The sequence below is a fragment of the Salvelinus alpinus genome, chromosome 27 (genome assembly GCF_045679555.1).
Source record: "Salvelinus alpinus chromosome 27, SLU_Salpinus.1, whole genome shotgun sequence".
NCBI classification, from domain to species: Eukaryota; Metazoa; Chordata; class Actinopteri; order Salmoniformes; family Salmonidae; genus Salvelinus; species Salvelinus alpinus.
Genome location: NC_092112.1, coordinates 14,657,993 through 14,670,991, shown reverse-complemented (window position 1 = coordinate 14,670,991; position 12,999 = coordinate 14,657,993). Strand labels below are relative to the sequence as shown.

Here is a 12,999-nt window from a genome sequence, read left to right as displayed (position 1 = left end):
CTATCACTCCTCAGATACTATACTTCTGAGTATAACAATGTTCCAAGTTTAACCCAGAATCTAACAGGGCATATGACATTCTATATACACAGAGGTTGGTAAATTACACAACATCCTGTTACTACATTTGGTATGTAGAATCTAATGTAGCATGTAATAACACATGACATAAGATGTCAAGAAGACTATAATAGTAGTTGTTATTAACAGTTGACATTAGAGCATGACAACAGGATGAACAGTCATTTATAACACCCATTATAATCGGTTTCATAACATCTCATGCCGTGACTCATAAGTCTTGAACATTACTTACGACAGCTTATGACAAATGTTATAATGTGTTATATAGCTGTTATAAGGGCATATGAATGCATGCATAAGGACAGTAAACTGTTACCTAGATTTTAACTATGCTGCTATCCAGAGGCCATTTAACTCGTTGGTAAGGCAAAATCATCTAATTTGAGAAAGGCTGTCTGGGATTTTGAACTAGATGCCAAAAGTTAACCAAATTAACGGTGCAGATGTGACGTTGTACATTGGAGTATTGCTAGACTATTATGTTTGGTGTCTCTGCTGTCACGTGTAGCCTACCCTGAGCTCCTCATGTATGGGGCCGGTGAAGTATCCGTAGCCACAGTCTCTCAGGTCTGCCAATGTGGACATACAGCTTGTCTTGGTCTCTTCTGGGATTGACTCCTCTCTTCTCACTATGAAGTCTCTGTAAAGGAGGATTCAATGTCATTACATCAATGTTGGATTTATGAAGTCAAATAAGAGGTTGGGAGGATTGGAGGGATAGAATGACAATGGCAGTTCAAAGGTACTTTCAATCACCAAGCTGACAAGGTCAAAATCTGTTGTTCTGCCCCTGAGCAAGGCAGTTAACCCACTGTTCCCCCGGGCGCCGATGACATGGATGTCGATTAAGGCAGCCCGCAGGGGTTGGGTTAAATGCAGTGGTGTAAAGTACTTAACTTCTTATGGCTGCAGGGGCAGTATTGAGTAGCTTGGTTGAAAAGGTGCCCAGAGGTGCCCAGAGTAAACTGCCTGCTCCTCAGTCCCAGTTGCTAATATATGCATATTATTATTAGTATTGGATAGAAAACACTCCGAAGTTTCTAAAACTGTTTGAATGATGTCTGTGAGTATAACAGAACTCATATGACAGGCAAAAACCTGAGAAAAAAATCCAACCAGGAAGTGGGAAATCTGAGGTTTGTAGGTTTTCAACTCAACGGTCGTTAGCCTACCTGAATTGTTCGATGCTAACCAGATTAGCTTTCACGACTGCCTGAGTGCTCTCCCCTGTTCTCTTCACAAATTCTTCAAGAGAGCTCTTATAGCTGCAAATATACATTGTACAAAATGTCAACAGGCATTTCCAGGTTCTTCTGGTAAAATGTTGAATAGTAACAATGCAGTGCATATTACTCATTTGTAGCATGCATATCCATTATAAACTAAACAAGGTCAAAGACAGTCTGCAACAAGACAGTGTAGATAGAACACCAAGGTTGAATTACCAACTTTTCCCAGGAAAAAGGTCATGTAGAATTATGCTATTTGTCTGTGTGGCTTTGAAACCAGAACACAGTAAGCTAATTGAATGGCTTTGAGCATGATGCTGGATATCAACGTGCATGTTCATCAGTAAAATATTATTTTGCCCAGTGTGGACAGGCCTAAGCCAAACCATTCAAACTTAATGGAAAAAGTGATTTGTTTTTCAATAGAAACTTGGTGATTAAGTTCAGAAGAACAATGGAAAAGCAAACGTTCAACTACGACAGGATGTGTTCATTAAGGCACATAACCAAAATGTTTTGCATTGGAAAAGGAAAATCAGTGTTACTTATTGGACAAGTCCAGGTAGTCTCTCTCTGTTTCAGTCTGTTTTCTTCCATTTGGTGCGTAAGGAACACAACCCAGTGGCCAGAGCTATAAGGAATGGGTACACTACCTTATCAGGAAGCTGTCCAGCTGACGCAGGATTCTCTGGGCTTTAGCCTCACTGCCCAGAATAGTCCTGGCCTCTCTCATGGCCCCATCAACAGCCTAGTAAACAGAACAACATACAGTATTAGCACATACAACCTGACCCTGTACAGTCAACATAGCTTAGAGCAGGGATGTGATTAATTCCATGAAAACTCAATTCAGTGTAGTGTTAGGTTCTAATTCTCAGAGTAAAAAAACTCTACGGACACTATGACACTATGAAAGCTTAACCAAGTTTATTCTGCCCAGAGGATCAATACAGCTGCATTAGACAAACCATGTTTCCACCACCACTTAATTTTTTATTTTATTTATCTGTTATTTTACCAGGTAAGTTGACTGAGAACACGTTCTCATTTACAGCAAGGACCTGGGGAATAGTTACAGGGGAGAGGAGGGGATGAATGAGCCAATTGTAAACTGTGGATTATTAGGTGACCGTGATGGTTTGAGGGCCAGATTGGGAATTTAGCCAGGACACCCTACTCTTACGATAAGTGCCATGGGATCTTTAATGACCTCAGAGAGTCAGGACTCCCGTTTAACGTCCCATCCGAAAGACGGCACCCTACACAGGGCAGTGTCCCCAATCACTGCCCTGGGGCATTGGGATACTTTTTAGACCAGAGGAAAGAGTGCCTCCTACTGGCCCTCCAACACCACTTCCAGCAGCATCTGGTCTCACATCCAGGGACTGACTAGAACCAACCCTGCTTAGCTTCAGAAGCAAGCCAGCAGTGGTATGCAGGGTGGTATGCTGCTGGTATGCTGCTGGCACCACAAGTATATAGACTCCAATTTAGGCACAACTCCTTCTCTCTAATCCTTACATCTATTATGGTTTGACAGGAAGACGAAGTAATAAACCATAATTTCTCCCTTAAGATCTGACCTCAACCCCCTTGATGCCTAATCCACAGATGTCCATCCGTCTCCCCTGTAGCAATCCTGTGACTTCCTCCCATCCAACCAGCACATTCCAAAGCCATCTGGCTCCTACGGATAACCATTAACTTCTGATGTAAAAACCCTCTAAACTTCAGCACTCCATCAGTGACATGAATAAGTATATTTTCATATTCTCAGAACCCAACAGTAGAAATGTATGACATTCAGTGCATTTATTAAATATTTCTGATTTGTGGTGCTCATTGTTTTGAAAATATCAGACAAACTTTGGTTTTGGAGGGTAATGTCAGTTTAAATAGAATTATGTCAAAGTTGACATGTTAATATGAAGCTTGTATAAAACCATGCGGGAGAAAAAGCTACTTCATATCTGTAGTATGAAAACAAAGAAGAACATGTTCAGGTCAAAGACAGAGTAGGGCTGAACGCAGAAAAGTACTAGAAGAAGTAGTAGTAATCCAATAGGTTTCAACCTGTATGATGTCAATGGCCAGAGGACAGAAGCAGTACCCGTCAATGAGTTCTGGACTCTTTCCACTGAGCCAACCCTCCTCCTCCTTACTGAGAGCATTGGAGAACCAGGTCCTGAGTTTACACTGAAAACAACATAGCACAGGTCCTCACGAGTCTGTAAGCTTGACACTACGGTTCTGAAAGACAGTCCATGCAACATTATAAAATAGTACATTATTTCTAATTCTAAAGCACTCTGAAAGTAGACTGGTCCCAGATCTTTTTTTGCTATCTTGCCAAACCCTACACTCTTAGAAAAAAGGGTTCCGAAAGGGTTCTTTGGCTGTTCCCATAGGAGAACCCTTTTTGGTTCCAGGTAGAACTCTTTTGGGTTCCATGTAGAACCCTCTGTGGAAAGGGTTCTACATGGAACTCAAAAGGGTTCTACCTGGAGCCAAAAAGGGTTCTTCAAAGGGTTATCCTATGGGGAGCGCTGAATAACCCTTTTGGAACCCTTTTTTCTAAGAGTGTAGGGATTGGAAAGATAGCACAAACATCTTGGACCAGGCTACTTTCAGAGTGCTCTAGAATTGGAAATAATGTTTTTCTTTTCTAAGAGTGTATGGTCATTGTCACACCATAGGAGTTGGCAAGACAGCACAAACAGATCTGGGACCAGGCTACTCTGAAAGGATGGTCTAGAAGTCTACAATTGGATTTAGCCTGTTCATTAGATTTAGCTGTTTCTGGCATCCTGTTTACCTCTTTTTGTAGTAGATACTGCTCCTCCAATGTTGTGAGATCCTTCTCAGATAAAAGAGTTCCCAAAGACTCCATGTTGATGTGCCCCTCAAGGTCTTTGTGTTTTAAGATGTCACTGAAACAGATATAAAAAGGGTATAACATGTTGTAAATGACCTCATGTCATTGATAGAAACCATACGAGACATCTCAGAAACACAAAGACAAAGACTGTACAAGGCAGGAGGATAATGTAGAAAAACTTCAGCAATCAGCTATGCAAAATATGCAACATTTATGTTAGAAGACTTTCTAAAAAGGGGAACTAGCCTTTTTTTAAAGGGGAAGGTCAGGATTTTATAACTTTGTTAAATTATTCATCATCATGTAAATAGTCTATGGGCCAAGAGAAACTATAACCCATGGTTCAGTTCTTTAAACAGCCACTATATACTTCAGCTAAGTTTATCCACCGCTAGCTAACAATCAATGGAAGTGATAGGAGAAATTGTGCAATTTTCTAAATGTAATGGCCCAATCAACTACATATGACATCACTTAAATGTGATTTATTTTTATTTTTAAAGAAGATTGCACAATTGCCCCTATCACTTCCACTGATTGTTAACAAGCCCTTCAAGAATCCAGGGCAACTGCCCTCCCATTTCCCACTTACTTTGGATAGTAATTATTCACCCAGCAGAGGAGGTAGTTACAGTCATCCACATCGAGCCCAGAGCGGGCCAGTTCCGTTAACCTTGCTGAGAACTTCTGATGGTAAAGTCTCACGTACAAGTTGCACACGTCAAAGTCTAGGGGGTAGCAGTCCCTCACATCACTTGCAATCCTGAGAACGTCCTCCTTCAGACACTTGCCCATCCTACATACCTCCCTTTTCATGGACGTTGACAGGCTGTCCACACTGCTAACGCTAATATTGTCCTCCTCCACTGCCGCATTCCTCATTCGAGATTCCACCATTTTTTCAAGCAGGGTGTCGTGGGTGCGCCGGGACTGGTGTGGCCGCCACACGGGGGCCTCGCTGCTGCCCTCGGGCCGCCCTTCCCATTGCTGGTCCTTCTCTTCCAGCAGCGTTATGGTTTCCACCGCACTCCGAAGTATCTCTAGGTGTTCTCCTGAGGGTGTGGAACTAAAGGTGGTGTGAACTGCCATCCATAAGTGGAGCAGCAGGGTTTCATAGTCTTTTTGGAGCGTGTCTTTATCGTCCTCGTTGCAAACCTGACCCAACCCCTCTACCGTCATGGTTTCTTGGCCAAAGAGCTTGTCCTCTCGCAAGAGCAACTGCTGGCATGCCTCCACCAAGAGATTTTCCTTCAGGTTCTCCATAAAGTCCAAAAGCACATCTGAAAAAAAAAACAAGTAGAATTCAGGTGAATGTTTATGACAATCACAGTCTGTACGTGACAATGAACGGTGACACACACACACATATATATATATATATATTGTGGCAATAATTTCTCATGGTGAAAGAAAATATAATATGACTGATTTCTTTCATTTAGAGTTCCTCTTAATAATTAAGGATGATAAATATGACAAATCAATATATTGAGCTAGTAGGCTAGTACTTCATACAGGCTACTTCATAGTATATGCACATTGATTAACCTTAAAGTAGGCAGCTTAGTCTATATACTTCACACCCTTGTCTTTTTCCACATTTTGTTGTGTTACAGCCTGAATTTTAAATGGTTTAAATAGAGATGGTAGTCACTGGCCTACACACAATACCGCATAATGTCAAAGTGGAATTATGTTTTTAGACATGGACTATTTATGTTATGGGTATACTTGTAATTGTTAAGGACTGGGGAGTTTTCAGTATAAAAAACTAACGGAATGGAGCTAAGCACAGGCAAAATCCTAGAGGAAAACCTGGTTCAGTCTGCTTTCCACCAGACTAGGAGATGAATTCCAGCAGGACAATCACCTAAAACACAAGGCCAAATCTACATTGGAGTTGCTTCAGTGAATGTTCCTGAGTGAATGTTCCTGAGTGGCCGAGTTACAGTTTTGACTTAAATCTACTTGAAAATCTATGGCAAGACCTGAAAATGGTTGTCTAGCAATGATCAACAACCAATTTGACAGAGCTTGAAGAATTTTGAAAAAGATAAATGGGGAAATGTTGCACAGTCCAGGAGTGGAAAGCTGTTGATGGAATTTATATGTTTAAATTAATGATTAGAATATTCCACCCCGAAACTATATAATTGGATGTAATTGATTAGAATCATCAATGAAATACATTAGAATCATCAAGTTATTATTAATTATGTGTGTAGTTTTAGTCAGAATTAGGGTAAAAAATATATATGTACAATATGTCTCTATAGTATCTTAAACACAGACTGTCTGAGCAAGATTTGGTGCCGACCTTGGCTAGGGGCCACAGAGATTTGAGGGAGGACAGGGAGTGCTTCTCACGGTCCCCAATCTTTGTCGGCTGGGTATTGATACAGTATGTGCGTAGGATACCTACTGTTTGTGTGCAAATGTATGTGCGTATGAATTCTGTTTATGTGCAATAGTATGTGTGTAAGGAGCTAGTATAAAATGAATGGTTTTGTACAACGAACTAGCGCTCTCGTAAATAAGCTTTCTGACTATCGTAGCTGGGCCTCCGTCTGTTTCGTTCAACCAGTAGCTTACAGATTCTGGGTTGCAGACTGAGTAGTTTAATTGAATTGGGTTATGAACACTGAGAACATAATTCTCATGACACAAGCGCTTAGAGATTTACCCAGAAAGACTCACAGCTGTAATTGCTGCCAATGGTGCTTCTACAAACTGTTGACTCAGGGTTGTGAATACTTATGTAAATTAGATATTTCTGTATTTAATATTCAATAAATGTGAATTTTTTTTTCTAAAAACATGATTCCATTTTGTAATTATGGGGTAATGTGTGAGAAATAAATACATATTTAGGCAATTTTGAATTCAGGCAGGAACACAACAAAATGTGGAATAAGTCAAGGAGTATGAATAGTTTCTGAAACGCTGTAAATTATACACACATCAGATAGAATGCTGGAGACAAATTCTGACCAATTAATACTGTAGCTAAATGTACCTGTTTGAGGAGGATTGCTCTCCCCTATGGGTTTGGGGCTCCGTTTACGTCGCACAAAGCCTGGTATTTTTGGTAATTTCAGTTTATGCCTAAACCTCTCATGTACTGTTTTGGGACTGCCCTCCATTGCAGGTGATAGATTAACCATTGTTGCCTCCAGGTCGGGTCCAAGCGCACCCACTTCCTCTGTAAAAAAATAATCATATTTTGTACAGTCGTCAATATTTTCTCTTTATAAAACCTATCATGGCATTGCACAATTTTTTTCTATCGCCTATTATCAATCCGCAACCTCTTACCATTACAATACCATCTTACCATTCATTGTTGCACAGGTAAAGGTCGGTATACAAACTGGATATGAAGTTATAGGCTACAATAGTGGGTTAAACATAATAACAAAAGGCAACACTATTAACACACAGCGTGGGAACGATATCACCGCAGGCGCGCATATTGCGCAAGAGAGCCAGCGTTATGTCATGTTATGTCAGCGTTATGTCATGATTTTAGTTAGTCACTCCCACTCAGATATCAGCCTTATGCGTATAAGGCTAAAATCAATGGGGGCCCCCTGGAGGTCAGGGTTCCTGGGAACATACCCTGCATGGCCGATCGCTATTCGGCCATGATTACTACAAGTTTAGATTGCTGGCTAGATTCATTTACCAATTAAAAAATTGTTAGGCGACATGCTAATCAAATCAAATAATATTGTATTTGTCACATGCTCCGAATACAACAGGTGTAAACCTTACCGTGAAATGCTTACTTACAAGCCCTTAATAACCAACAATACAGTTCAAGAAAGAGTGAAAAAAATATGTACTAAATAAACTAAAGTACAAATAGTCAAATAAAAATAACAATAACGAGGCTATATACAGGGGGTACCGGTACCGAGTCAATGTGCGGGGGTACAGGTTAGTCTAGTTATTTTGTACATGTAGGTAGGGGTAAAGTGACTATGCATAGATAATAAACAGCGAGTAGCAGCAGTGTAAAAACAAAGGGGGGTCAATGCAAATAGTCCAGGTGGTCATTTGATTAATTGTTCAGCAGTCTTATGGCTTGGGGGTAGAAGCTGTTAAGGAGCCTTTTGGTCCTAGACTTGGCGCTCCGGTACTGCTTGCCGTGTGGTAGCAGAGAGAACAGTCTATGACTTGGGTGACTGGAGTCTTTGACATTTTTTTGGGCCTTCATCTGACACCGCCTAGCATATACAGTTGAAGTTGGAAGTTTACATACACCTTAGCCAAATACATTTAAACTCAGTTTTTCACAATTCCTGATATTTAATCCAAGTAAAAATTCACTGTCTTAGGTCAGTTAGGATCACCACTTTATTTTAAGAATATGAAATGTCAGAATAATAGTAGAGAATTATTTATTTCAGCTTTTATTTCTTTCATCACATTCCCAGTGGGTCAGAAGTTTACATACACTCAATTAGTATTTGGTAGCATTGCCTTTAAATTGTTTAACTTGGGTCAAACATTTCAGGTAGCCTTCCACAAGCATCCCATAATAAATTGGGTGAATTTTGGCACATTCCCCCTGACAGAGCTGGTGTAACTGAGTCAGGCCTCCTTGCTCGTACACGCTTTTTCAGTTCTGCCCACAAATTTTCTATGGGATTGAGGTCAGGGCTTTGTGATGGCCACTCCAATACCTTGACTTTGATGTCCTTAAGCCATTTTGCCACAACTTTGGAAGTATGCTTGGAGTCATTGTCCATTTGGAAGATCCATTTGCAACCAAGCTTTAACTTCCTGACTGATGTCTTGAGATGTTGCTTCAATATACAGTGGGGAGAACAAGTATTTGATACACTGCCGATTTTGCAGGTTTTCCTACTTACAAAGCATGTAGAGGTCTGTAATTTGTATCATAGGTACACTTCAACTGTGAGAGACGGAATCTAAAACAAAAATCCAGAATATCACATTGTATGATTTTTAAGTAATTAATTAGCATTTTATTGCATGACATAAGTATTTGATCACCTACCAACCAGTAAGAATTCAGGGTCTCACAGACCTGTTAGTTCTTCTTTAAGAAGCCCTCATGTTCTCCACTCATTACCTGTATTAACTGCACTTGTTTGAACTCGTTACCTGTATAAAAGACACCTGTCCACACACTCAATCAAACAGACTCCAACCTCTCCACAATGGCCAAGACCAGATTTGTATCAAATACTTGTTCTCCCCACTGTATCCACATCATTTTCCTCCCTCTTGATGCCATCTATTTTGTGAAGTGCACCAGTCCCTCCTGCAGCAAAGCACCCCCACAACATGATGCTGCCACCCCTGTGCTTCACGGTTGGGATGGTGTTCTACGGCTTTCAAGCCTCCCCCTTTATCCTCCAAACATGTGCAGTTGCAAACCGTAGTTTGGCTTTTTTTATGGCGGTTTTGGAGCAGTGGCTTCTTCCTTGCTGAGCGGCCTTTCAGGTTATGTCGTTGTAGGACTCGTTTTACTGTGGATATAGATACTTTTGTACTTGTTTCCTCCACCATCTTCACAAGGTCCTTTGCTGTTGTTCTGGGATTGATTTGAACTTTTCGCACCAAGTACGTTCATCTCTAGGAGACAGAACGCGTCTCCTTCCTGAGTGGTATGACGGCTGCGTGGTCCCTTGGTGTTTATACTGGCATACTTGTGGAGGTCTACATGTTTTTTCGGAGGTCTTGGCTGATTTCTTTTGATTTTCCCATGATGTCAAGCAAAGAGGTACTGAGTTTGAAGGTAGGCCTTGAAATACATCCACAGGTACACCTCCAATTGACTCAAATTATGTCAATTAGCCTATCAGAAGCTTCTATAGCCAAAACATAATTTTCTGAAATTTTCCAAGCTGTTTAAAGGCACAGTCAACTTAGTGTATGTAAACTTCTGACCCACTGGAATTGTGATACAGTGAATTATAAGTGAAATAATCTGTCTGTAAACAATTGTTGGAAAAATTACTTGTGTCATGCACAAAGTAGATGTCCTAACAAACTTGCCAAAACTATAGTTTGTTAACAAGAAATTTGTGGAGTGGTTGAAAAATGTATTTTAATTACTTCAACTGTAGGTCCTGGATGTCAGGAAGCTTGGCCCCAATGATGTACTGGGCCGTACACACCACCCTCTGTAGCGCCTTATGGTTAGATGCCGAGCAGTTGCCATACCAGGCATTGATGCAACCGGTCAGGATGCTCTTGATGGTGCAGTTGCAGAACTTTTTGAGGATCTGGGGACCCATGCCAAATCTTTTCAGTCTCCTGAGGGGGAAAGGGTGTTGTCGTGCCCTCTTTGCGACTGTCTTGGTGTGTTTGGACCATGATAGTTCATTGGTGATGTGTACACCAAGGAACTTGAAACTCTTTACCCGCTCCACTACAGCCCTGTCGATGTGAATGGGACTTCTTCAGGATAGGTGTCCTGTCCGCGGGATGGTTGAGCTAACGTAGGCTAATGTGATTAGCCTGAGGTTGTAAGAAACAATAGAAAATCCCAGAACATAGACATGTCTGATATGGGCAGAAATCTTAAATTCTTGTCATCTAACTGCACTGTTCAATTTACAGTAGCTATTACAGTGAAAGAATAACATGCTATTGTTTGAGGAGAGTGCACAGTTATGAACCTGAAATGTATGAATAAACCAATTAGGCACATTTGGGCAGTCTTGATACAACATTTTGAATAGATATGCAATGGTTCATTGGATCACCAAAACTTTGCACATACAGTGCTGCCATCTAGTGGCCAAAGTCTAAATTGCGCATGGGCAAGAATAAATCATTTTGGCCTTTCTCTTGCATTTCAAAGATGATTGTTCAAAAAATAAAAAATATACAGTTTTTTTCCCCTTTGTATTATCTTTTATCAGCTCTAATGTGTTATAATCTCCTATATTCCTTTCACATTTCCACAAACTTCAAAAGTGTTTACTTTCAAATGGTGTCAAGAATATGCAAATCCTTGCTTCAGGTCCTGAGCTACAGGCAGTTAGATTTGGGTATGTCATTTTAGGCTAAAATTGAACCCGCCTTTTCCTGTAGTCCACGATCAGCTCCTTTGTCTTGCTCACATTGTGGAAGAGGTTGTTGTCCTGCCAGTCTTTGAGTGACTGTCAGTGACTGACATAACAGGAGAGAAACTGTTGATGCACAACCAAATTTCGAAATTGCACCTTGTGTATTCTACTATTCTAATGCCCCGTACACATCGATGTATTTTGGGAGATTACAAAAAAAACTTCCATTCATTATAGGAAAAACATTTTGTTCAGGTTACAATAAAACATGATTTGTTTAGTAACTTTTTCCTCAACTTGTTTCTCTAACTTTCTAGCAAGTCAAACTAGCTTACAGAGCATTACCATCACAATAAACTAAAACAGGAGGCAACATTCATATAATTGGCTTAAATCACCCATGCAGTCTATTTAATTTAATCTTTACATCATCACTGTGTCTAATAAATCACTGTGTGTGTATATTTCATGAATATACACTACCGTTCAAAAGTTTAGGGTCACTTAGAAATGTCCTTGTTTTTTAAAGAAAAGCAATTTTTTTGTCCTTTAAAATAACATCAAATTGATCAGAAATACAGTGTAGACATTTTATTTATTTATTTTTATTTCACCTTTATTTAACCAGTGTAGACATTGTTAATATTGTAAATGATTACTGTAGATGGAAACAGAATATTTTTTATGGAATACCTGCATAGGAGTACAGAGGCCCAATATCAGCAACCATCACTCCTGTGTTCCAATGGCACGTTGTGTTAGCTAATCCAAGTTTCTCATTTTAAAAGGCTAATTGATCATTAGAAAACCCCTTTACAATTATTTAGCACAGCTGAAAACTGTTGTACTGATTAAAGAAGCAATAAAACTGGCCTTTAGTCTAGTTGAGAATCTGGAGCATCAGCATTTGTGGGTTCGATTACAGGCTCAAAATGGCCAGAAACAAATAACTTTCTTCTGAAACTCGTTAGTCTATTCTTGTTCTGAGAAATGAAGGCTATTCCATGAGAGAAATTGCCAAGAAACTGAAGATCTCGTACAACGCTGTGTACTACTCCCTTCACAGAACAGCGCAAACTGGCTCTAACCAGAATAGAAAGACTTCAATCGCAAGGAGCGCTGCGATACCACTCCGTTGCGGAGGGTCCCGGTTGAAATGAATGACATCCGGTGAAATGCAACAGACTGCTCAGATGTCATGTGAATAAGGCATAATGTGAATGAGGTATAAGGCTATTTACCTGGGTTATCAACCCCAGTTTGAATGACATCACCCACTGTAAATCCACTTGGAGTTTCCTTGTCCCGCAAGTTGGCGTACATCTCTGGAGTGAGCACCTTGGCCATGTGGTTGTTATGCTGGCTCAGGTCGGGGTACTCCTGCTCCGCAGAGTAGTTCATCTTCAGCTTGTTGTGGGTGTTACCGAAAGGCATGATTTCTTTCACCTGTGAGCAAGGATGAAACAATGTAATGTTAGTGGACGAAATACAGCAAATCAAATACCTTACATAGTTTAATAGGAAAAGGTAGAAATACTTTTTTATACTGCATGAATTGTGACGCAGTGGTAGGCTATTTAGGTGTCACAGTATTTCTTCCGCACCTCTCCTCGCCCCTACCTGGGCTCGAACCAGGGTCCCTCTGCACACATCAACAACAGCCACCCACGAAGCATCGTTACCCATCGCACCACAAAAGCAGCGGCCCTTGCAGAGCAAGGGGAACAACTACTTCAAGGTCTCAGAGCGAGTGACGTCA

The 12,999-nt window shown here is 40.6% G+C and overlaps 1 protein-coding gene across 1 annotated transcript in view; it reads right to left on the bottom strand.

The window, feature by feature from the left end:
• The window catches only part of LOC139556024 (tumor necrosis factor alpha-induced protein 2-like), a 28,307-nt gene extending 15,590 nt beyond the window's left edge, over positions 1 to 12,717 (bottom strand). The window contains exons 1-8 of the mRNA XM_071369492.1: positions 12,482 to 12,717; positions 7,208 to 7,393; positions 4,784 to 5,471; positions 4,129 to 4,243; positions 3,387 to 3,509; positions 1,967 to 2,061; positions 1,257 to 1,349; positions 598 to 724 (exon numbers count right to left, since the gene is read on the bottom strand). Coding sequence (XP_071225593.1) covers positions 598 to 724; positions 1,257 to 1,349; positions 1,967 to 2,061; positions 3,387 to 3,509; positions 4,129 to 4,243; positions 4,784 to 5,471; positions 7,208 to 7,393; positions 12,482 to 12,674 — 1,620 coding nt within the window. The 5' untranslated portion in view covers positions 12,675 to 12,717. The remainder of the gene's footprint in view (positions 1 to 597; positions 725 to 1,256; positions 1,350 to 1,966; positions 2,062 to 3,386; positions 3,510 to 4,128; positions 4,244 to 4,783; positions 5,472 to 7,207; positions 7,394 to 12,481) is intronic.
• Positions 12,718 to 12,999: the final 282 nt, after the last annotated feature.